The sequence below is a fragment of the Passer montanus genome, unplaced genomic scaffold, assembly GCF_014805655.1.
Source record: "Passer montanus isolate IOZ18808 unplaced genomic scaffold, ASM1480565v1 scaffold32, whole genome shotgun sequence".
Lineage (NCBI taxonomy): Eukaryota > Metazoa > Chordata > Aves > Passeriformes > Passeridae > Passer > Passer montanus.
The window spans coordinates 9,822,987-9,846,349 of NW_024367930.1; the positions used below are offsets into that span (position 1 = coordinate 9,822,987).

General features: G+C 43.7%; 1 protein-coding gene across 2 annotated transcripts; it reads left to right on the forward strand.

The window, feature by feature from the left end:
* The first annotated feature begins 1,234 nt into the window (after positions 1-1,234).
* CTNNB1 (catenin beta 1) lies at positions 1,235-23,329 on the forward strand. 2 transcript variants are annotated; one of them, XM_039714986.1, is made up of 16 exons: positions 1,237-1,586; positions 14,980-15,040; positions 15,309-15,536; positions 15,676-15,929; positions 16,020-16,258; positions 16,343-16,544; positions 16,882-17,026; positions 17,500-17,603; positions 17,689-18,027; positions 18,287-18,445; positions 19,362-19,481; positions 19,615-19,765; positions 19,855-19,976; positions 21,228-21,288; positions 22,044-22,264; positions 22,556-23,329. In XM_039714986.1, the coding sequence occupies exons 2-15, from the start codon at positions 15,028-15,030 to the stop codon at positions 22,250-22,252; spliced, it is 2,346 nt and encodes a 781-aa protein (XP_039570920.1). In that variant the 5' UTR covers positions 1,237-1,586; positions 14,980-15,027; the 3' UTR covers positions 22,253-22,264; positions 22,556-23,329. The 2 variants fall into 2 exon arrangements, with proteins under 2 accessions (XP_039570921.1, XP_039570920.1); XM_039714987.1 differs by lacking the exon at positions 22,044-22,264 and having other exon boundaries at positions 1,235-1,586.
* The last annotated feature ends 34 nt before the right edge of the window (positions 23,330-23,363 follow it).

Below are 23,363 nucleotides of genomic sequence, written 5' to 3' on the forward strand. Positions count from 1 at the left end.
CCTGTTTAAAACAGGACTATCAGTGGAAAAAAACAGGCATGAAGGTAGCCCCTCTGTGAACCGCGCATCTCCCTGCTGCAAGAGCTGCACAAACTAGAGGCTGGTGGGGGACAAGAGGCTGCAAGAAGCAAAACAAGAATTCAATCTCCCACATTAGCCCATGCCAAAGCAAATTTATACTGCGGGGGGAGCAAAATAATATCCATCTTTCTCTCTGGCAACGGATGTTTTCCATAACCACGTTGTGTATACGGGTCCTTGTTTCATGTGGAGGGAGGTGTGAATGTATTTTTCCCTCCTGGTATGTTAAACACAGACTTTGCCATCGCAAGACGGTGCACGCAGAAAGTCTGTAAAACACTCTGCTGTTCAAGCCCGAGCACGCCGAGAAGAGGCCGCCGCGGACGTGCCTTCACACGCCGCGAAAAAACCTTGTGCAATTCCTATTTTCCTGTTTTTTACGAATCGCTAAAGAAGCGAAGGGAAGGCTGGGACGAGGAGGTGTTGGAGCCGAGCGGGGGGGCGAGGGAAGTTCGCTTCTCCCATTTAAAAAGAAAAAAAAAAAATTGCATAACGAGATACTTTCTTTGGCAACTGCTTCCTGACAAATATTTACAAGGGCAGAGCGGGAGCGCGTTTCCGCCGACGTGAGCGGGGCCCGCCGCCACCTTCCCGGGCTGCGGCGGGCCGGGCTCGGCGGCGGCCCCGTCTCAGCGCCGGCCCCGCGCTCCGCAGCAGCCCGAGCGCCTCCCGGGCTTGGCCACGCGGCCGTCCGGGAAGACGGAGTTTCGCTACAGTTGGTGCCGTGCATTTAAAAAAAATAAAAAAAATTAAAAAAAAAATAAAAACCTCAGACAACGAAACTCCAAATTAAACGGGGAGGTGGAAGGGAGAAGGAAAGAGAGAGAGAGAGCCACACTCGCCTCTTGCCCCCCACCCCCCCGCTTCCCTTCCCAAAGCGGGACCCCGGGCTGATCCCCTCAGTCGCATCCCCTCCCCCGCCGCCTCTACACCCCTCAGGGCAGCAGCAACTTCGTTCCCAAGCCGGGAGCTCTGATCCTTCCTTCCCACCTCCGGAATAAGGTGCCTCCGCCGCGCTCCCCCTGCCCCAGCCAGCCCTGCCTAGCCCTGCCCAGCGCCGCCTGGCCCGGCCTTCCCCCTCGCGTGCCGCTTCCCCGCTCCCTGTCTCCCTCCGCCCTGGGAGCCGGGCACTATTTCTCCTCCTCCCTCTGCCTGCCCTGAGCGCCGGGCGCCTATGGAATGCCGCGCGCGGGGCCCGGCCGCGGCGGCAGGATACACAGCCGGGTCCGGCGCTCGCTATAAGAACCTCCTTGTGAGCGACGCCATTTTAAGCCTCTCGCTCGGTTCGGCGCTGGGAGCAGCGGCGGCGGCGGCGCTCGGGGCACAGAAACACCGCCGCCCCGTACGGTCGCCACCCGGGAGCCAGCGGCGGGGGCACCGCCGTGAGCAACGAGGCGGAGGCGGGGGGACGAGAAAGGAAAGACGGACCGGACCGGGATCGCCCGGGCAGCAGCAGCCGCCGCCGCCGGAGCCCGGGGGGACCCTGCGCTCTCCCTTCCTCCAACGTTAGTGCCGCTTTCTCCGGCGGGAACTTGGGGCAAACCCGGGCCGGGCACCCCCGCGGCCGTGAGGGGCTCCAGGGTGTGCCCGGCGGGAAGGACGGGGCTGGGGGAGGGGGGGAGCGGGGGTGGGAGAGAGGTGGGGGGGCAGGAAAGGAAGAGAGAGGGCTCTTGTTTTCGGGAGGTCCGGACAGCTGCGGGGCCGCAGGAGCGGCAGCTGCGGCTCCCGAGGTGTCTCTTGGGAAGCTGGTCCTGGGGCGAGGGGGTGGCTGCTCCGGGCTGCGGGAAAAGGCGAGTCCGTGCGCCCGGCTCCGCTCTCGTTTGCGGCACAGCGCGGAGTACTTTAATGACCTTTTTTATTATTATTTTCGAGATTCTTTCCCCTCCCTTTTTAAGGGAATACTAACTCGCCGGTGGGCTGCAGATCCCCTTTGGCGATAGGAGGGGGAAGAGAGCAGGGTACGGGTTTATTTGTACGGAATATAATTAATCACGGTCACTGCAGTCAGCGGGAGATAACTAATCTGTTGCCTTGTGGGGTTTCGCTTTTAGTGGCATTGCATATTTGCTGGAGAGGCTGTGCTGCTTCTGGGTGTCATCGAAATGAAGCTTCCCCGGAGCCGGGAGCGATCAAATTAAGTTTTTTTTTTATTTAAGCAGGGTGTTGTGGGGAACGACTCGGGCTGCGGGCGGTGTGGGGAAGCGCCCGCTGCTTCCCGTGGCCGGCTGGGGGGAGCGCGGCGGCTCCCGAGGTGTGGGCATCAACTCGCGCTTCCTGCCAGAACTGTCCAGGGCGCTTACTTCTCTAGGAACAGGGACTGCCGGTGTGGTGTTTTGTGGTTTGTTGTTTGGCTTTGGTTTAGTTTGTTTTTGTTTGTTTGGGGTTTTTTAAACAAAGCTTAGTTCGTCTCTGTTGTGCGTGATTAGGTGCTCCTAGAGCAGCAAGTTTTCTTAAATTTAGCACAGCCTTGCATTTTTCCATAGTTAAAAACTCGATGTAGGACGTTGGGCCGTTTCTTTTTGTGTTTCTTTCCAAAAACCTTCTCTGAAAATTATCCTAACTGGAAGGGAAGGACAGACTGTATGAAGGTACCAGGGGTAACTCACTTGTGACTTTAGGAATAGCAGTGTTGATCTTTGTAATCAGCTACTTCTTGATCTCTTTCTCATGGAGCAGCCATTGTTCTGACACTCTGTATATTCCAGACATCTGTGGTCCTCCCATCCCCCAAAGTATGCAAGTGGTGAATGGAAAGAGGCTGGGCTGGTATGCTGAGGTCGACGGACGGAAATCAAGGAGGGGTTTTAGTAAAACAGGATCTTTATGTGCTGAGGCTACAGTGAAGGCGAAGGCGAAGACCAGACGAGAAAACTAGCTCAAAGAGTGTCGGGGTTTTCTTGATCTAAGTTCATAGTAACTTCCTAGTTAGGATTTTGCTTCTGAATGACAAAATGGTACTACTGCAAGGCTCAAAAAAAAAAAAAAAAAAAAAAAGCCGAAGAGGCAAAACTTACTGGTGTGTATTGGCCCAAGTTATAATGTGAGTTTCAGTACCTAACAGTCCAGGAACCTAATGTTGATCGGGCACTTTTGATAAAAAGGTGCTGACAGCTGCAGGTATGTGACTGCTGTGTCGTTTGTCTAATGGCTGGTACTTTTGCAAATGAGGCTGCTTAGGTATTGAGGCAGGAGTTTGAGGCTCTCTAAATTCAGCTGTTCAGTTCAGAATTAACACTGAGTGTCTCATTGTTCTGGGATTGTTCTAAAGAAATGTTATATTTGTTCATTCGTTAGTTCAGATATTTTTACTTTAGGTGTAAACTGATATTCAGGGGAATGTTCACTTTGGTGTGTATGGCTGATGATTTTACAAGGTCTAGGAGAGAAGTAAATAAAAACATCATGTTGGAAAGGACGGTGCCATGCATGATAGCTCCTAGGAGCAAGGATTTAATACAAAGTAAAGCTTGATTGGAAAAATCAGTTCTTCAAATATTGTGTTACAGCCTTATCAACACAAGCTCCCTTTTTCTTGCCTAACTATAAATAGAGTGGGCTCTTTGTGTGGTGTATGTCTACCCTGGACACCAGCAGCTGTGTTACAGCCTTATCAACCCAAGCTCCCTTTTTCTTGCCTAAGCTATAAATAGAGTGGGCTCTTTGTGTGGTGTATGTCTACCCTGGACACCAGCATTTTGCTCTGACTGTGGTGTGTCAGTAAGTGGTTTACCAAACCTTGGCTGTGAAACCTGCTTGCCCTTCAGACATAATGATTTTTTTCTGAAACATCTGTCCATTTATAGTAACTACATCTGAATTAGCATCTTGAAATACCGTGTTCTGAAGAGTTAAACTTGAGCTTTTGGGGATGTTAAGGCAAGAGGTTAGTACTAGTGGTGTTCTGATTTTTGCAGTGTTTTCAGGGGTGGGAAGTGGAAAGAATTGAGCTGGAAATATGGCTGCTGGTGGCTTCTGTCTCAGAAGCTGAAGTCTGAATGTGCTGTCTGAAACTCCTGGATAAGGATGTTTCTGCAGAGAATTGTCTCATAGGCAGACCAGTGTGCAAATACAGCAGTAATCAAAATCACTTACCTTAATTCATAGTTGAACTGGTAATGCTGGGGTTGTGGTTATCATGCAGTTGCCTGCAGCAAAACTTGTTCTGTGACTGTGGTAGCCTGCATACCATGGCAGGAAAATCAGGACTGACCTTATCTTGAACATCATACTTCACAAAGCGTGATAAAACCTGTGAGAAACTCTGCAGGCAGCTGTGACTTGCTCCTGTGTCCTCAGAGTGTGCACTTGCAAACTCTGAGCCAGTGCCTTGCTGGCTGACTGGGTGGGAACCCAGAAATGGTAAACTTGGCAGTCAGTATTGTGTGTGATTCTTCTTGTCTCTTGAGATAAAATTATTTTCCTGGAAGGGCAATAATTCTGATTTTCCAGTTAAGCACCAATTGAATTGGCTAGACTTGCCAATATAAGGCAGCCTGACAGTGGTTAACTCTTACTGTCCATTTCTGGCACTTGATTCCCTGGTAAAACTTGCTGGAGTCTGTGATCAGGCTTTAGCTGGGGAGGGTACTGTGTTAAACTGTGCTGGTCCTGTGTAGCCTGTGCTGCCCCTTATGAGAAGAAAGCCAGAAAAGTTGTTTCAGTTTTTGGGGTTTTGTGCTTTTCTTTTTTCACTGACGGGTAACTTCAAGTGCAAGGGAGAGAACTAATGGAAGTCTAATTCTGGCATTTCTGTCTATGTGGAACACCAGGTAGATGAGGGGAGCAGGTGAAAGATACCTGACCTCCTGAGTCTGTTTACTCTGATGTGAAAGCAAATTCATCCTGTGCTTTCGTTGCCTTGGGAAGTTTGGGTGCACACATTACTTTGTAGCAGAACTTTTTGTTCATGTTCCAGGGTGACTCTAGGAAACAGTGTACATTGGCTGGATTGGTATTGCAGAAGTGAAGTGCTTGCTCTGTTACTTAATACTAAATTAACTCTGGAGCCTTGTTTGAGGACTGACGTAGAAGGGTGAAAGAGTTAATCTCATATTCTATGTTGCTGCATTTAAAAACCAGTATGAGGTAGCTGGATTTTGCTGGAGTTGGCAAATGCACAGTGTGCACTGTACATGTATTTGCTGGAACCAGCATTTCTGGGCTGACTTAGTACACTAAATAGACTTGTATAAATTGGAGAAGTTTGCCAACTCTGCAGCAACTGTAGCAAGTAGTTCTGTATTGTCCTGGCAACAATTCAGGTGCCCTCCAGTGGCCAGAAATCTTAACATCCTAAAGGTGCTGCTAAATGCAGCTCCCTTATCAGTTTGCCTTAATTAAGAGTGGGTTGAAGAGACATCTTTTAGTGTCAGATTTCATTAGCATGTTTGTTTAAACAGTCCTTTTTGGAGTGTTGGTGTGCCTTATTGTAAATACAGAGTTATTCTGACAGATGAGCAAAGACAGCCACTTTCAGATTCATAAGTACTTTGTCAGTGTGATTATGACTAATCACTCTGGTTTTTTAAACTGTAGAGATTAATGTTTAACATCCAAGTTCAGGGCTGACTGTGTGGTTGCAGTCTAAGAGGAAACTGGATTATGGGTAGATACTTCCTCATCTGGAAGAGAGATGGTTTGGTGAGTTGTTCTCGTGTTGGTGTGGAAGTGAGTGTTTCAAGTTATGCACAAACAGGCTGGAAGGGTATTTCTGTAACAGTGTGTTGTGAGTGATGCACATGATTGCGTTAAATGCCTGCAGAACCATTGTCTTTTTGATACACAAAACCATGTGGGCGGGGAAACTTGAGGGCTGGCAGTGGTTTTGTCCCTGAACTTTGAGTGTTAAATGAATGTGGTATAATACTTGTCTGAATTATCATATGTTGTCTCTAAATGATCACAATGGCAACTTTTTTTTTTTTTGGTATGTGACTAGGTAAGATTAAAGAATTAATTTTCATCCTGTCAGCTTTCTACTAGTCACCTTACTCAGTGATAAGTACAGGTACATGGACCAAAAGCTGTAAACCACTGCATGTTTATTACTTGAGTCCTACTGGCAGACTAAACCTTGGATAGAAACACTGGCTCATCCCTAACCAAGGAAGATGGGAGTATGCATAATGTACATACCCATGTCTTGCAAATAAAAGATGGGAGCTCTCTAGGCTGTGATAATAGAACTCCTCTCAATGTTTTGACCAGCCATGACGATGCTCAAACTTAGTGAATGCTGCACAAAATCCTAGTGGGAAATGTGTGCCAGTGACCCAGAGATCTCAAATCCATTGCTGAACAGAAGTGATTAGTAACTGTTTCAAGTTATTTGTTTGTGGTGCTGGTACTTAGTTGGTCAAAATAATTAAGACATGAGAGCATTTGGGTTGATAATCTTGTTATGACTTAATGCAAGTTCATAAACTTGAAACTGTCATACCAGTCCTCTAATACTGAGCTACAAACTGCTGTCAGGGGATTGATATGTACATTATGCGAGGAAGTTCATTACTTTCATTCTCAAGTTGGATGTGTAACACCAGAGTTGTATTTGAAGCAGTTTTCACATCATAACATTTAAGATTATGATCAGCTCCCATCTTGGACAGTCAAGAAGATCCTTAGGTGCTTGAGGCCTATTTTGCCAACTAATAAAATGAAAGTTTTTGCTTTCACTTTTTTTTTTTTTGGAAGTGCTCTGGTATACTTGCTGGGAAGATCCTTAGGTGCTTGAGACCTATATTGCCAACTAATAAAGTGAAAGTTTTTGCTTTCACTTTATTTTTTTTTTTTGGAAGTGCTCTGGTATACTTGCTGATGAAAAGCTCTCTTAAATAATTACTTTCAAACATGACCTGATGATTTGTCAACTTGAATGCAGCTGCTGCTTTTAGCTCTTAGAAGCAACTAGAAGTTTCTAGAAAGAGTGTTTTGTTTGTAGACGCTGTTAGAAGCTGCTGATATAGTTGCCTGTGATTTTGAATGTAAAAGATTGGGTTGTCAGACCTCTTGTAACTCCTGAATGTTTTCTAGGTAAAGGACAAAATTACTGTGCTGTGGGTCCAAACACTTAATTTCTGAAGTGACGAGATCCAGTGTTCAAATTTCCAGTTGAAATTTCAACTCCTGCAGTATGACTTTAATTAAGAGTATGTGACTGTGTGAAGAGGTGCTTTCTTTACATTGCATAGAATGCCCAGCTGTGTGCCTCTGGCCACATCAGGCAAAATTATGTAGGGGACTACTGATCAGAAATTATGGTGGTAGGTAGGTAACTTCTACCAAGTCCATTTAGACATATCCGTGTGTCCCATTAGTCTGTAATTCTACCAGAGTTTCTCTAAAATCTTTGTCCTAAAGAGGGAAGTACTATGCATCTCCTTTCTTTCAAAAGGAAAACGCTTATATGATATTGCCAGCTTCATGTTTGGAGAGGCTTCCTAGCAGGTTCTACAGTTTCAGAGTTCATCTTCTGGAATGGTAGTGCAGATCGGTGCCAGGATGAACTTTTATTTCTTTTTTAGTAACTTTCCTGATGTGCTTGTTCTGAATTCCCTTCCAAGTTCTCATCATTTTGTACTCTAGTTATCTGAGGTATTTGTTGGCTGACAGTGGCTCTCAGACCACTGTTAGCTCTTGCTTTATTGAGAATTCTAATGGGTTGTTTTTAAAAGGGTACTTAAACCTTAGTGCCTGTGAAGACCCTGATGAATTGCACAAGCTGTTAGTGCCTTCATGCTGTGTTAGTTGCTCAGAGCACAGCACAGACAGGGCTGCAGCTGGAAGAGACCCGTCTGCCCAGAGTGAAATCTCCGACCTCCACTTCTGGTACCTTTTGTTAACCTGAACTGTTCAGTCCGTGCCAAGTTGCTCTCCAGCTATTGATTAAAAATACCCACATTCTGGGTGGCTTTCTGTACTTCAGGTGAGCAAAGTGAGCAAAACAAAATGTGGCTCTTGCTACACTTACATTATAGTCTCAAGTGCACTTGAAACTTAGGAGTTGTTGAACACTGCAAGCTAGGTAGGAGGTATGATTCTTTACTAGCCTGCTTTTCCTTTTAGGAGGAAGGGAAAGGTAAAACAGGTGAGTGTCCTGTCATAGCAGAACGCTCTGTAGTGCTCCAGAGGTGAAGTCTGGAGACTGGAACTTTACAGCTGTTGTAAAGCTCTGTAAAGCCCTTTCCCTCCTCTATTACATTTGCTTAAGACTCCAAAACAAGCCTTGAATTTTTTGGAACTTGTAACCTAAGTCTTTCCCTCACTAGACGTTTTTTGAGGACCATGTTCTCTTTTTAAATCCAGCTAACCCAGTGTTTAAGTCTAGTCAAGGCTACCAGACTGCCTGCATTTCAGTTCCATCAAGCAGTTGTAATCAACTTGGAGAAGTCTAGCAAGAAAGTTGTTTGCTTTAGCCAGTGGGCATGTAAATAGAAACTCTACTCTTGGTCTTAGATTGCCGACCTAATGTGTTGCCTCTCTATTTTCAGTTATTTTGTGCATGGCATGAAGTGAATTCTTATTAAAAAACCAACCCTTACAAAAGCTAGTGTAGAGAGGTTTTTCTGCCTTTGTTAGAGAAAGGAATTTTTAGATAATTTCTAAGGCCAAAGACAAAGGCTGAGAAGCCAGGACAATTGATATAATAGCAATCTGGGATGCCTGAAGGAAAAAGGAAATAATGAATTGGAAATGAAGCAGCAAAGAAGAGTGGCTGAAATAGAGGTGACTTGCAGTGAGCATTGGCAGATCTGCACCCCTCTCCCACTTTAAATCTGTGAATTATCTGAGCTAGTTTCTTGCCTCTTCCAGCATGTCTTAAGGATGCTGAAGGCTGAGAAATTGGAACCATTTAACCATTGAGGTCACTGAAGCAGATATTCAGATTTCTTAATTTCCTGAAGTTTGTTGGGAACAACAAACCCTTAGACTTTCAGTTTTAATAAGAGAATTTAAATACCATTTTAACACTATTGCATGTTCTGGGTTCAGAGTCTTAATTTATGACATGATCAGCTAAATCTAAGATAGAATGTGTTTCTGTTTGCAAGGTATCTTCTAACTTTCTGCAGGCATCAGTAGAATGTGTTGCCTGAAGTATTCCTGCTTGGATAAATTTGAGCTGGATGGATTACACAGGATACAGAGTTTATCACTGCAAAGAGGAGAAATACTTCACTAAGCAACAATAGCTTAGTGGTTGGAGGGAATGATGCTAACTACAAGTGTTGCTTGGAGGAGCAACCAGAGCAGTTTGCCACAAGATATAGTTAATTCAGTTTGTTCAGCTGCAGTCTAGGATCGGTAAGATGGATTTCAGTGTGGGCACATGCCATGGCATTCAGGTCAAGTTTACTGGTAGCTCTTCGTTTTCAGCGGAACTTCTGATATAGTTCAAGTTGCTACATCTTGGCACAACGCTTAAATGTAGTAATACTGCTTCATCTCTTGCCATGGCATTTCTTCTGAAGTAGTAGTGAAGGCTATAGATGAATGTTTCTACCGTGTAACCCAACAAAAAAAAAAAGTACAAAAGTTTTAAAGCTGTGAAAGCCTGTAGTTTTTTCCCCCATTAGAGGAAAAAGACTGCATGGTTTGACTTGTTTCCTTTTGATATTACATACTGTCTAAGTTTCTTCCACTAGAAGAAATGTCATAAGCCACCTGAAGACATTTTTACATAGTACTAAAAATCACCCTATTAAAAGCAGAAGGGATAACTTGACATTAATATAAAATACATGAAGTTTTATATTCCTGTTCCTAGTACTGATAAAAAGGTAAACCTTAATTTTTCTGTCTCTAAAAATATCCAAGTGGTGCATTGCTTTGTTTAATTTTAATGTTTAATAATTTACAGTCCATAACCATTATTCAAGAGCCACTTTGCAGTGAGTTTCACGGTAGCTTTTGTCCATCCAAACCCTTAAAGCACTGGTGTGCAAAAGTCAGTGTTGATGGGTGACCAATTTCCCAAAAGTCAAGGCCTTCTAATACTTGCATATAACCAACTTCAAAATAATCTACACTCACTGTATGTGGCTGTTTCTTTTAGAGGGGACAAGGTGGCTGAGGACTGCAAATGCTGCTATTGGAGAGAATGTGGGAATGCTCTTCAGTATTTGTTTACTAGATATGGAAATACATTCCAGGAAAACTGTTGTTTGTAATCCTCTGCAGTATCTTTATACAAGAAAAATAAATATCTTAAAAATGCAATCTTCAGAGTGAAATTGGAGCACATTCTGTACCTGTTTTCAAATAAAGTGTCTTCTGTTCTTTTTCTCTTCTTTTTTTATTTTTTGCAAAAAATTGTAAACCCCAGCTGTCATTCCTACCAACACAACACCAAAACAGTCCTTCCAGGAATTCTCACCAATCTTACTGAAGCATCTGGTACATGAAGGATCTCCATAATTACCTACAAAGGTACTTTTACCAGAGCTCAATACAGCCAGATAAAAATTCTCAGTTTTCTTTAGAACCTGTGGGTGGATATGGGAGGAGAGAACTTTTTCCACCTTTGGATAAGGAATAGACATTTACAACAGTTTGAATAATGTCTTCACAGGAGAAAGATCAGGAGAAGTAGGTCTGTCTGTTGCAAGAGTGTTTGTATCTGGGGTTTAGTTTAGACCAAATTTTGCTTAGAGACAGTTCAACCACTCCTGCCTAAAGTGCCTTTATACCATGAAAGCTTTTTTCCTGGTATTTCCACTGTCAGTATTGTCTTACTTGAATAATTCCTCCTCCCCCGTATTTTGTTTCTAGAAAACAGGCTAACAGCTTCCAGGGGAAGATTAAAAAGGGTTGTTTTGTTTTGATTTGTTTTTTAATTCCTTAATTGGATGTATTTTTCAAATTCCCAACTTGAAAACTAAGGTTAATTAGGAAGCCTCTGCTACATTAAGAACTGAAATACAAGGACTTGGGTCATGGAAATGAGTGCTCTCCGGTGTTACCAGCTGTGGAACTGCTGTTGCCTGTATATTTTGGCTATGGATTTTTGTAAAGCTGATACACAGGTAACATGATTGGCAGGCAGGTGAGACCAGTTATAAAATCAGACCCAAAGGATGCTTTCAGTAATGCCTTGGGAATGGTTGCAAGGACTTCAGAGCACTTGGAGAAAAACTGTTTTTCAGCACAGGTGCTTCTCTCCCTTTGTGTGTAGATGATACACATTTTTAACTGCTGTGGCTTCAGAAGATGATCAGCTTGTTCTGTGGAAGCAAATGTGTCATTCAGAACTGGTGGGTGGTTTAAAGGTGCTTGGCCTGGCCCAGGTGAGACAGAGACAAAGAACAGGGTAACATGGTCAGGAGGGGTGTTTGTGTGCAACAGTTCTTGGTGTTTGGGTGCATCAGTCTGGGTTTCTTGTGCAACTTTTAGTACCATACTGCTCTCAAACAAAGGGTTTATGGTAGACTTGCAGACTTTGACTCGCTTTAAAAAGTGGCAGGGGTGAGGATGGAACTGCTTATCAGATCAGTCAGGGGTAATTGGAGTCAATCTTGAAGAAGAGAATTGGTCAGATTTCAGAACTACTGTAGGCTTCTTGGCTTTCCTGGCATGTGCCTAACTATTCTCCAGAATCAGGAATTAATATCTAATAAAAACACATGGTCAGAAATAATATCTAATACTTCTTTAATTCCTTTTAAAAATCAAGGAAATTGAATTGTCTTCTGTAGTAGTTTGAAATTATTAGCTCGTGTGCCTTCTGTGCTTGCAGATGCCATGTAATACAGCCTAGTGCAAGGTCTTGAATTGATCTTCACATGAGTTGTTCAATACATAGTCTGAAAAACCCCAACCTTCATTTAAACCCCAAGCTGATGATGCTTGCTATGCAAGTGGATGGTCTCATGTGGCAGGAGGAGCTTTTTGAGAAGAGTCCCATAAGTCCTAGCAGTATATTCATGTGAACTGTATAACATAATATTTATCAGAATTCCCACTTCTGAGTGCCTGCTAGCCTTCAAAAATGGGGAAGCTTGCAGCTGTGCTGAAGTTTATTTCTAAAGTATACTGAGGCCTTCTGTCTCTTCCTGATGGTTGAGATGTGTTTGGCTGACCTTGTACTGATCCATTTTGTCAAGAAAATGAGCAGCACAAATGTTTGTAGGGCAAGCCTGGTGGTGTCGCTCCCTTTGCAAATGTGTTGGTTAACCTTGAGAGTGACAAGCAGGAAAACAAAGTCAGCAGCTTGCCTGGACTCAGTTTACCCCTTTTTGAAACTTCAGAAGAATGTGAAGGAAAAGATGAGAGAATGTTTAAGTGCAGAAAACCTGAAACCAGACCCTGTCTACTTTTTTTGGCAGTTAGTTTGAACTTTTAGGATTAAACCCAATTCCCTATCAAAATAATAAAAAAATGTACCAGAAATTGCTGGGGGGCTACAGGTGTGTGAAATGCAGATCAGGATGTTGGAACTTGCAGATGCAGCTGGCAGGCTGATCAAGGGTCAGCATTCCAAAGACTGAATGTCACTGGTGATGCATTTCTGAACACTTAGTATTCTTCATTGCTATTTTGTAGATGTTCTTCAGTGTTGTTTTGGAAGAATGCTGCTGTTCAGTGGCTACTCTGGTCTATTCCATTTTACCTAATGGTAGACCTGCTCTTTTGATCTCTTCAGGCTGCTGATATTGAAACAGCAATTTCAGAGTGCAGGTGCTATAGGCCAGTTGCCTTCATTGATGCAGAATTCAGCAGTGGAGAAAATTATAAATGTTCTTCCCTAGCCCCTTACTGCATATGGAAATCTCAGGTGGTAGTAAATGTCTCAAAGCATAGTCACTGCTCTTAACATAGTGGTAGATGAAGCAGTCAACTTCAAAACCAGTTTGGTGATCCTTTTTTTAGCATAGTCCTGATGGGAGGAGATGGGAAAGTTTATGGTAAAAATAAATCTTTTTTGTGCTAAGCATATTGAAAATTTCATATAGCAGCTAGAACATGCCAAATTTTTTATTGGAAGTGTCGCATCTGACTTAGAGTGAGGACTACAGGGAGCAAAGATACAAATTGTACTGTTACTGCTACTCCCTTTCTGTTTGGAAGGTGTTAATGGAACTCACAAAGTAATGCAGAAGACCTGCAAAGAGCTATCAAGCTTTTGTATAGGCACTTGCTCAACTTAGCTACTCATTAGAATTTTTTAATCAATGGTGAACGGAACAGCGAGACTTAAGTTTTTCTTTCCCCTTGCCACTACTACTCTCAAACTCCTAACAGCATGTTGGAAGAATCCATGGGTAAGGAAGTCTGGAAGAAGCGTCTGTATTTTCAGCACATCCTGCATGCCCATTGTCAGGAGCAGACTCTGAGTTGGCCAGTCTCTTCCAGGCTGTGGAGAAGGACCACTTTAGAGTTTCCAGCTGCACAGCAGGATGCTTATTGTATGTTGTGTAATGTGTTATATCAGCTTAATGCTGTTTTCTGCTGCAGATGCAGATCTGCTGCCCATTTTAAAAGAGCCAGGGAAGGGTTGCTGCCAAAAGTTGTGGGAGAGCAGTCAGGACAAACAGCACTGGCATTCGTACAGCCAAGCAACAAGATTGCTCAGGAGCTGTTGGAGTATCTTGCAGCTGGCTCAGAGTCAGTGAAATAGAAGTTTGTCCCACCTATCCAGTAAGACTTTTAAACTGCAGGCCTGCCCTCGGTTTAATTATGATTTTCAAAAAGGTGCTTCTGAAGGAAATTCTCAAACTGGGGGATCTGTCTTTACACAAATCCAGCAAACTCAGGTGGACTTTATTCTCCTGACGCAGCACTGCAGATCTGTCCTTTCAGGGATCAGTGTACTGCCTTTACTTCATTGTGCAGGAATGTTTGGATCAGCACAGCTCTAACACCTAACAGCACAGTGAAAGCTGATTGCTGCAAGAGATGGTTTTGCTCCCTGCACAAGCTCCCACTGCAAATGTCTCTGCTTGGATGGCTCCCAGAATAGGCTGCCACCAGCTCTGTGTCTGTGCACAGTGTGGGACTGGGGGGGGGGGAAGGGGAGCAAATTAATTAAAAGTGACCTGTTGTGGAGCTGTAGCCTCGAATTTCTCTTTCTAGGTTAGTGAAGACACAGGTACATATGGTACAAATACTTCCAGACTGTTTGGTGATATCAAATGGAGGTTCATAGTGAAAATTCATATAGGGCATTTGATCATATTTCAGCCTCTTTGCCCCCGTTTACCTTGGTTTTCTGTGCAAACAATAAAAGTGAGTTTGGGGACTCAATGTGTGTTCAACTGAAGGACAGGTTTGTTTGTTTGTTTTTTAATAACACTGGTTCAACTTAGTTAACTCCAAGGAAGAGTTTTTTTGTAGGAAGAAGCCTTTATTCTTATGGCACAGGGAGGGAATAAAGGAGGAGGTGCAGTTATAACTCTTTAGGTAGTCTTTGTGCAACTTGCCTTACATGGTCATTTAAACTTTACCCATGAAAATTCATGTTGTAGCCCTGTATCAGACAGTTTTTCTAGTATCTTCTAAATAGTACCTTCTAAATCTTTGAGGAAAATGAGGAAGTGTGACATTTAGGCATTGTCTTTGTGGCATTTCCAACCTCTGGAATTTAATATCTGGACTTCATCTTATGCAGAGGTAGAGGAGTGAAAAATAGCTCTGTCATGGTCAGTCTTCAATTCTTGTTCTCTTGCAGTTCTGAGAGAATGTCTTACACATAACCTGACAGAAGAAGTCTGGGTGGTACATTGTGTTCTTTTGCATGTCTGTCCATGGGGGTTTGCTAATTAGCATTTGAGTATACTCACTGTAGTAATGAAATGGCAAGATGTGCCAAGTCTTACTTTGCAATTCCAGTGTTCTAATGTGAAATCCTGTCTTACTAGTTCTGATTAGTGTATAATAAGTTCTAACCTTGCTCTTTTTTAGGATCTCTGAAAGAGTGAAAGAAAGAGTTCTGGGAGCATAGCAAGGAACATGGCAACTCAAGGTACATAATGCATTACAGTTTCTGTAACAAGAATTTGGAAGACTCCTTACCCCTCTGTTTTTAACTTCTCAAAATCACTTAGCTTTGCATGTCTGCATTGGTTCAACATAAAGCTTCAGTTTAAAGTTGCTGCTTACTTGTAGTGCTGGGTTGAGGAAGTTATTTATAACAGCTTATTTTAATTTAAAATCTCTGTCATCTGTTGTAGGATTAATATATTCTGGCGTAATTGAACTAAACTTAATTGTTCACCAATGATTTCTTACAGCTGACTTGATGGAGCTGGATATGGCAATGGAGCCAGACAGAAAAGCAGCAGTCAGTCATTGGCAGCAGCAGTCATATCTGGACTCTGGTATCCATTCTGGTGCCACAACAACTGCTCCCTCCTTGAGTGGCAAAGGAAATCCTGAAGAAGAAGATGTGGACACAACACAAGTGCTGTATGAGTGGGAACAGGGATTCTCTCAGTCCTTCACCCAGGAGCAAGTTGCAGGTAAGGCCTTTTCTATTACACCACTTTGCTTGGACAAGCAGTTTAATAATACAGAAGCCTAACTACTCAATTACTGCCAGTCTGGATGATGAGCTTTTTATCCCTAGTTTGAGATTATTATGACTTTCCTTCTTTTCAGATATTGATGGCCAGTATGCAATGACTAGAGCTCAGAGGGTGCGTGCAGCTATGTTCCCTGAAACCCTGGATGAAGGAATGCAGATTCCATCCACACAGTTTGATGCAGCTCATCCAACTAACGTGCAGCGCCTGGCTGAGCCATCCCAGATGTTAAAACATGCTGTTGTTAATTTGATAAACTACCAAGATGATGCTGAACTTGCAACTCGTGCCATCCCAGAACTGACCAAACTGTTGAATGATGAGGACCAGGTACGTATTTTCTTTGCCTGGGTAGAGCTTGCTTTTGGGACACCTTCAATGACCTTAAAACTAACAACTTTATTCAAACGCTTGTGTTAGGTGGTGGTGAACAAGGCTGCAGTTATGGTTCATCAGCTGTCCAAAAAGGAAGCGTCTCGCCACGCCATTATGAGATCTCCTCAGATGGTGTCTGCCATCGTACGTACCATGCAAAACACAAACGACGTGGAGACAGCCCGGTGCACTGCAGGGACACTACACAACCTCTCACATCACCGTGAAGGCTTGTTGGCAATCTTCAAATCAGGAGGCATCCCTGCTTTGGTTAAAATGCTGGGGTATGTGCGCCACTGAGGCAGTACTTGTGTTTTGCAGTTGGGTCTGCTAGGAGCAGGTACTCATGAGGATTTTCTCTTCTTTAGGTCCCCAGTGGACTCTGTGCTGTTCTATGCCATTACAACTCTTCACAATCTCCTGTTGCATCAGGAAGGAGCCAAGATGGCTGTCCGTCTCGCTGGTGGGCTGCAGAAAATGGTGGCCTTGCTCAACAAGACAAACGTCAAATTCTTGGCCATCACAACAGACTGCCTTCAGATTTTAGCATATGGCAATCAAGAAAGTAAGGTAGGTGCCTCTGGTGCTGAAGTAGTTAAAATGAGCAAGCTTGTGATGAATGGGCTGACAGTTCTTGTGTACTGACCTCCTGACTCTGAATCTTCAGCCACGTGCCACTGGCTTTTGCCAGTTATTCCTGACCTTGCAAGAGGGGAGGCATACGGGAACTGTCTTGCGGAATTGCTGCTGTGCTTACAGTGAGGCTGTAAAACTTACAGTCCACATAAGCAGATGGGAATGTTTTTTTTAGGGAACTGTAACCATGAAGGGTGTAAGCTAGCAACGTTTACTACCTGCTGACATGTGTAGGAAGTGGCAGACAAATATTATTTTTGCTGTCTTTCAGCTGATTATTCTGGCAAGTGGCGGACCCCAGGCTTTAGTAAACATAATGAGGACCTATACTTACGAGAAACTATTGTGGACCACAAGTAGGGTGCTGAAGGTGTTGTCAGTCTGCTCCAGCAACAAACCCGCTATTGTTGAGGCTGGTAAGTACATTGTACTCATTCTAACTTAAAAATCTACACAGTGCTTTAGGATCAGTTCATTCCTCCAAGGACAGAAACTGCCAGCATCAAAAAATGGACTTGGGTTGTTCCTTAAGGCTATAACCCGTTTTGGAGGCCTTTAGTATAAAGAAGTATAAAGGGGTGGCTGTTTTTAGTAACTCCACTGTGCTGTTAACTATTAGCGGCTGAGTGTTGTCAGGATGCATGCCTGAGAGTATGCACACATTTAAAAGGCCCAGTGTCACACAGGGAATTCCAGGGGGTTGTTATTTTTGTATGTGAAGAAGGGCTTCAGCCCCAGCCATATTGTGATATTGACAAGAAGGATCCAAAAGTTTATGAGATTTTGCACTTAGATGTCAAGGAAGAGAAGGACCTGACTGCTCACAAGGTGAGCATCAGTGTATGGTGTCAAATCTGAGTAATGGTGTCAAATCTGTACCATCTTCCAGGTGGGATGCAAGCTTTGGGGCTCCACCTCACAGATCCAAGCCAGCGTCTTGTCCAGAACTGTCTCTGGACTCTGAGAAATCTGTCAGATGCTGCAACAAAGCAGGTAAAGGGCTTGTCTGAGAGATGAAGAACAAAAGTCAACGTAGTGAAAAAGAAGACTCAACTTTTTCTTCCCTCTTTTCCTACAGGAGGGCATGGAAGGCCTTCTAGGAACTCTAGTTCAGCTTTTAGGATCAGATGATATTAATGTTGTGACTTGTGCTGCTGGCATCCTTTCTAACCTTACCTGCAACAATTACAAGAACAAGATGATGGTGTGCCAGGTTGGTGGCATCGAGGCTCTGGTGCGCACAGTCCTCCGGGCTGGAGACAGGGAAGACATCACAGAACCTGCGATTTGTGCGCTCCGTCACCTCACCAGCAGACACCAAGAGGCTGAGATGGCTCAAAATGCAGTTCGTCTCCATTACGGGCTCCCAGTGGTGGTAAAGCTGTTGCACCCGCCCTCACACTGGCCTTTGATCAAGGTAAATAATGGTTAAAAGCTGGCAGAGCTGAAACTGAAAACTGTTGCTCTTTAACATGTAACTTTAAAAGTGAAAAATTCTTTGTTTCCATGGTGTTGGGGATACAATTTTTCTGCTGGAGAAGTTGCTCCAGTTGAGCAATTTAGTGTTTTCTCTTAAGAGATTTAAACATTTGAGATGAACTGATTAAAAAAAGAAGTCACTAAGAGCAAGCACACCTCTACTGCTCTCTTATTCTCCACCTGTTCTTTACCTGCAGGCTACTGTTGGCTTGATCCGCAACCTGGCCCTGTGTCCTGCAAACCACGCCCCGCTGCGTGAACAAGGTGCTATTCCCAGGCTAGTGCAGCTGCTGGTTAGAGCACACCAGGATACCCAGCGACGCACTTCCATGGGCGGGACACAGCAGCAGTTTGTGGTGAGTGCCCTCCCTGACACTGCATCTCTCAAAGTTCTCTCCAGCTCCTCGTTTGTCAGTGCACCTCAGCCCTGCGGTGCTTGGGCTAAAGAACTGTTGTCTCATTTGCTCTAGTTCACATTATTATCTGTGTGCTGGTAGATCTGTCTCAGCAGATCTCAGATTTTTCTTAAATCAGGATTATAAAACAAACCTTGGTTCTTATTTTAGGAACCTCTTGAGCATTTAATTCTGAATGTTAGAGCTCACAGAAATTCTAGTACTGCCTACTCTGGCAAGGCAAGTAGTTGTCTACCAAGAAACCAGAAGTCCCTCCTCCTTCTCAGAACAATGGTTTTAGGAATGCTGTCACAGCTTATTGCATATTTGCAAGGGTGCTTAGACCTGTCAAAGTACTGAGAAGTTGTGCAGGCTCCATAATTATCTCATTGGCTCCCAGGTCGGTGTGACAAGATCAGTCTCAATTGGATTTTTGTATCCTGTTAAATACATTAACAAAGGAGGGGTTTGCTTAGCACAGCGAATGGAAGCAGCATCTACTAGTACAAGAGTGTAGTTAACTCATGCAGAGGCAAGAAGGGACCTCTTTGCTGCTGGTAACTGCTGTTCCCAGCTTAGTAACTGCCAGGCTAATCCAGGCTGTAGAAAAAGATATGGTGTTATCAGAGGGAAAGTTCATAATAAAAGCTACCGAGGCATTCCCCTGGGATGCTTCGCTGCTGAATTTGGGTGGGTACACTGGGTTGACTTGTAGCAAGGATGTTAAGTCTGAAGGCCACCATTTAGGGGAAGGGGGAAAATGCAGGGCATGAGTTTAAATGATTAGCTGGAACTGCTGGTTGGCTTTTTGATAGTCACTCAAGAAGAGAGTATGCAATATCTCAAATTCAAAAATGTCTTTTCTCTCCCTAACCAGGAGGGTGTGCGCATGGAAGAAATTGTTGAGGGCTGCACTGGAGCCCTGCACATTCTTGCACGTGATGTTCATAATCGAATTGTAATCAGGGGTCTAAATACCATTCCACTATTTGTGCAGGTAAGTGAGAGCTCAAGGCAGCACTATAATACATATTAGGAAAAGAAATAAAACAGCTCTTGCACTTCCTGGATAGAGCTGCTAAGTCAGAGTGTGCTGAAGAGCTCAAAGTGCCTTTGTGTTTTGGTTGCAGTTGTTGTACTCTCCCATCGAGAATATCCAGAGAGTCGCTGCTGGTGTACTTTGTGAACTGGCTCAAGACAAGGAGGCAGCTGAAGCAATTGAAGCTGAAGGTGCAACTGCTCCTTTAACAGAACTGCTTCATTCTAGGAATGAGGGTGTTGGTAAGTGAACTTAAGGCTGGTTTCATACTTGTGTTAGAAGAGTTGATAGAAGTCTTGACCTCTGCTAAAATTGCTCTTCCTTTCGGCAGCAACCTACGCAGCTGCAGTGCTGTTCAGAATGTCTGAGGACAAACCTCAGGACTACAAGAAGAGACTTTCTGTTGAGTTGACAAGCTCCCTGTTCCGGACCGAGCCAATGGCTTGGAACGAGGTGAGTTCTGTCACCTGTGTTAGCAGTTCCCCAGGGAGAGCTCACTTCTGTGTTCTCCCTCCTTCCACCAATGAAGTGTAGATGCCATCAGTGATACAGCTCCAGCTTTGCCCAGCTGTGTGGTGGCTGTACCTTCTTTACTCTCCGTGTTCAGGTGCAGTGAACCTGTGGTAAGCAGCCTTCAAGCTGCTTTTTCCCTGGCAGACAGGAACAGTCTGTTCTCTGCTGCTGCTGCTGAAGTGTGTAATGCTCATTATGCTTGCTAGTTTGCAAAGCTGGCTGTATACAAGAACTTTGTACTTTTCTGTGTTGCTTGTCAAAACCTGATGAACTCTGGATGCAAAAATAGAAACATGAGTGATATGAGGGAAGCATAAATACAAAACATATCCTGTGAGGCTTCTATCAAGCCAGCAATGCAGGATTAATAATCTTGGGCTGGGAATTCAACGTGTCCTGAGAACTGAGATTTCAGACTTGAAGATGTTTGCAGGCTCATGGCATTTTTTCATTTTTAATGGACTACACAGTAAATTGAGACTGAAGTCAATCTGTGTGCATGGGATACAGGGAAAGCTTCACTCATTCTTTGTCTTCCCACAAATTCTTAAGGTTCAGGAGCCTAGCTTGTCTTGTCTTGTATGTATCTACTACACAAGGGGCAGTAGCCTTTAATTATTCAGGAACCTAGCTTGTCTTGTATGTATCTACTACACAAGGGGCAGTAGCCTTTAATTTGTACTATTTCAGTGCTTATTTTTCTGTTTTCCTAAAATCTCTATCTACCACAAGAATGGATGGAGGGAAGCTAAAATGGAATATCTCTTTGAGACTGAATTAGACAATTGCTATCCAGGCAGGCACTTACTTCTGTAATTGAACAAATGGGAAACTCCCATTCAGAACTCTTTAAAAGCTCTGTTGCTGGCTTGGGAATATCTGACTTTCAGGATCTGGACAGGTGTAGCTGAGGAGTGTTCCTAGACCTCCCCCATCTTTTTCACTCCAGACAGAACCCTCCTTCCAGTGATCTGTGGATTCCTAAATCTGGCTATTACATGTTGGATGCAGCTACTTAAGCTAAAAAGGCATCTCATGTTGACAGCAGTGCTGCAGTGCTCACTGCAGAGGAGTTGTTCAAAGGGATTTGGGGCAAGCTTTACAGCTTTTTAAACTCAGAATAACTGGTGCTGGCCAAAAGACCCGATGTTAAAACTGTTTTGTAATTCCTTGTTCTGTAATTCCACATAGACAGCGGATCTCGGACTGGATATCGCTGCCCAGGGAGAGCCTCTTGGATACCGCCCAGATGGTACGTGTCTTCTGTTCCCCTTGACTAAACTTTCAATTGGATGAAGTCAAGTCATAGGTTTTAAAGGAGAACTGCAAATGAGTGAAGAGTGAATTTACTCTTCAGCAAGGTATTGCAAACTGACAGGCAGATGGGGAACTGCCAGTTCAAATAACCCATTTCTGCAACACCACTGGCAGCACTGAAATGGGAGCCGTGTGGACATGCAAAACCAGTGTCTCTTGTCTGAGTCCTGTGGGAACACCTCCTGCTGAGCTGTTGTTTCCAGAAATCTTTTCCATTCCTTACAAATGGACTTGACAATTCCAATAGTGCAGTTTTTCTTTAAAACAACAAAGCTGGTATTGAATGCATTAGTCTGTGAGTGTCTATAGATTTGAACACAAGCCTCTCCCTAAGGATTCTGAGCTATTTTTGACTAGTCTTTCAGAAGCGAGTCGACAGTCTCGGAGCCTGGTTTTGCTGCAGTATTGTTGAATTTTAGTACTGTTGATTGTGCAGACTAATGGCTTGGCTGGAATCTGCTCGTGCTTCTGACTGCAGTGTGCTTTGTCTGCAGAATCCTACTGGAAGGCTTTTCCGAACAATGGAATAGCTGTTAAGGGCAGGCACCAGATTGTGTTGAACTTGGCTGAACTAGAAAACAATTAGATGGCTACACGATCTCCTCACACACTGATACTTGCAGCTTCTGATGCATCTAACATCTGTTAACATTATGCTTTTTTTCCCTCTGCCACCTTTAACTTTCTTAGATCCTAGCTACCGTTCTTTCCACTCTGGCGGATACGGTCAGGATGCCTTGGGTATGGACCCTATGATGGAACATGAAATGGGTGGCCACCACCCTGGTGCTGACTACCCAGTTGATGGTCTGCCAGATCTTGGCCATGCCCAGGACCTTATGGATGGGCTGCCTCCAGGTGACAGTAATCAGTTGGCCTGGTTCGATACTGACCTGTAAATCATCCTTTAGGTAAGAAGCTCCAACCTTGAATTTAAAAACAAAACAAAAAGAGAAAAACAGCTGACTGGACTGAGGACTTGGTTGGCAGGGAGGGATTGGCTCGACTGGGTCCTAGTGTGCCACAGTAACGAATAAATGCTCTGGAAACACACAGAGAGCACACTCCAAACTGACTTCTGCCGTGAAGTGTGGAAGTAATTAACTGTAACATCTTGTGCACCGGCTTCATGCAGTCTGGATGTGTTACAGCAGCCCTTCACAACTCAGGAGCACTGACACCTGTGTTTTTTCTCTTTGCAGCTGTATCATCTGAGTGAACTTGCATTGATTGGCCTGTAGAGTTGCTGAGAGGGCTCGAGGGGTGGGCTAGTATCTCAGAAAGTGCCTGACACACTAACCAAGCTGAGTTTCCTATGGGAACAATTGAAGTAAACTTTTTGTTCTGGTCCTTTTTGGTCGAGGAGTAATAATACAAATGGATTTTGGGAGTGATTCAAGAAACGAAGAATGCACAAGAAGGAATTGCAAGATGGAATTTATCAAACCCTAGCCTTGCTTGTTAAAAATTTATTATTTTTTTTAAATCTCTGTAATGGTACTGACCTTGCTTGCTTTGGAAGTAGCCTTTCTTTTTGCAGTAATTGTTGTTAGTTTTTTTTAAAGTCTCTCGTAGTACTAAGTTATAGTGAATATGCTACAGCAGTTTCTAATTTTTAAGGATTGAGTAAAGGTGTAGAACACTAATTCATAATCGCTCTAACTGTATTCTGAATAAAGTGTAACATTGTGTAGCCTTTTTGTATAAAAAACTAGACAAATAGAAATGGTCCAATTAGTTTCCTTTTTAATATGCTTAAAATAAGCAGGTGGATCTATTTCATGTTTTTGATCAAAAACTTTATCTGGGATATGTCTGGGTAGGGGCCAGTAAAAACTGTTTATTTGGAACCTTGTATTGGACAGTTTACCAGTTGCCTTTTATCCCAAAGTTATTGTAGCCTGCTGTGATACAGATGCTTCATGAGAAAAATGCAGTTATAAAATGGTTCAAAATTAAAGTAAACTTTTAATTCATTCTGTGTCAGATTATTTCAGATCACAAAATGTA

What these genes read in the sequence shown, in the direction of transcription:
- CTNNB1 (XM_039714986.1), top strand. An exon ending in GCTTTGGTTAAAATGCTGGG is followed by an intron (nt 16,259 to 16,342) that starts GTATGTGCGCCA and finishes TCTCTTCTTTAG; the next exon opens with GTCCCCAGTGGACTCTGTGC. An exon ending in AGCCAATGGCTTGGAACGAG is followed by an intron (nt 19,977 to 21,227) that starts GTGAGTTCTGTC and finishes AATTCCACATAG; the next exon opens with ACAGCGGATCTCGGACTGGA.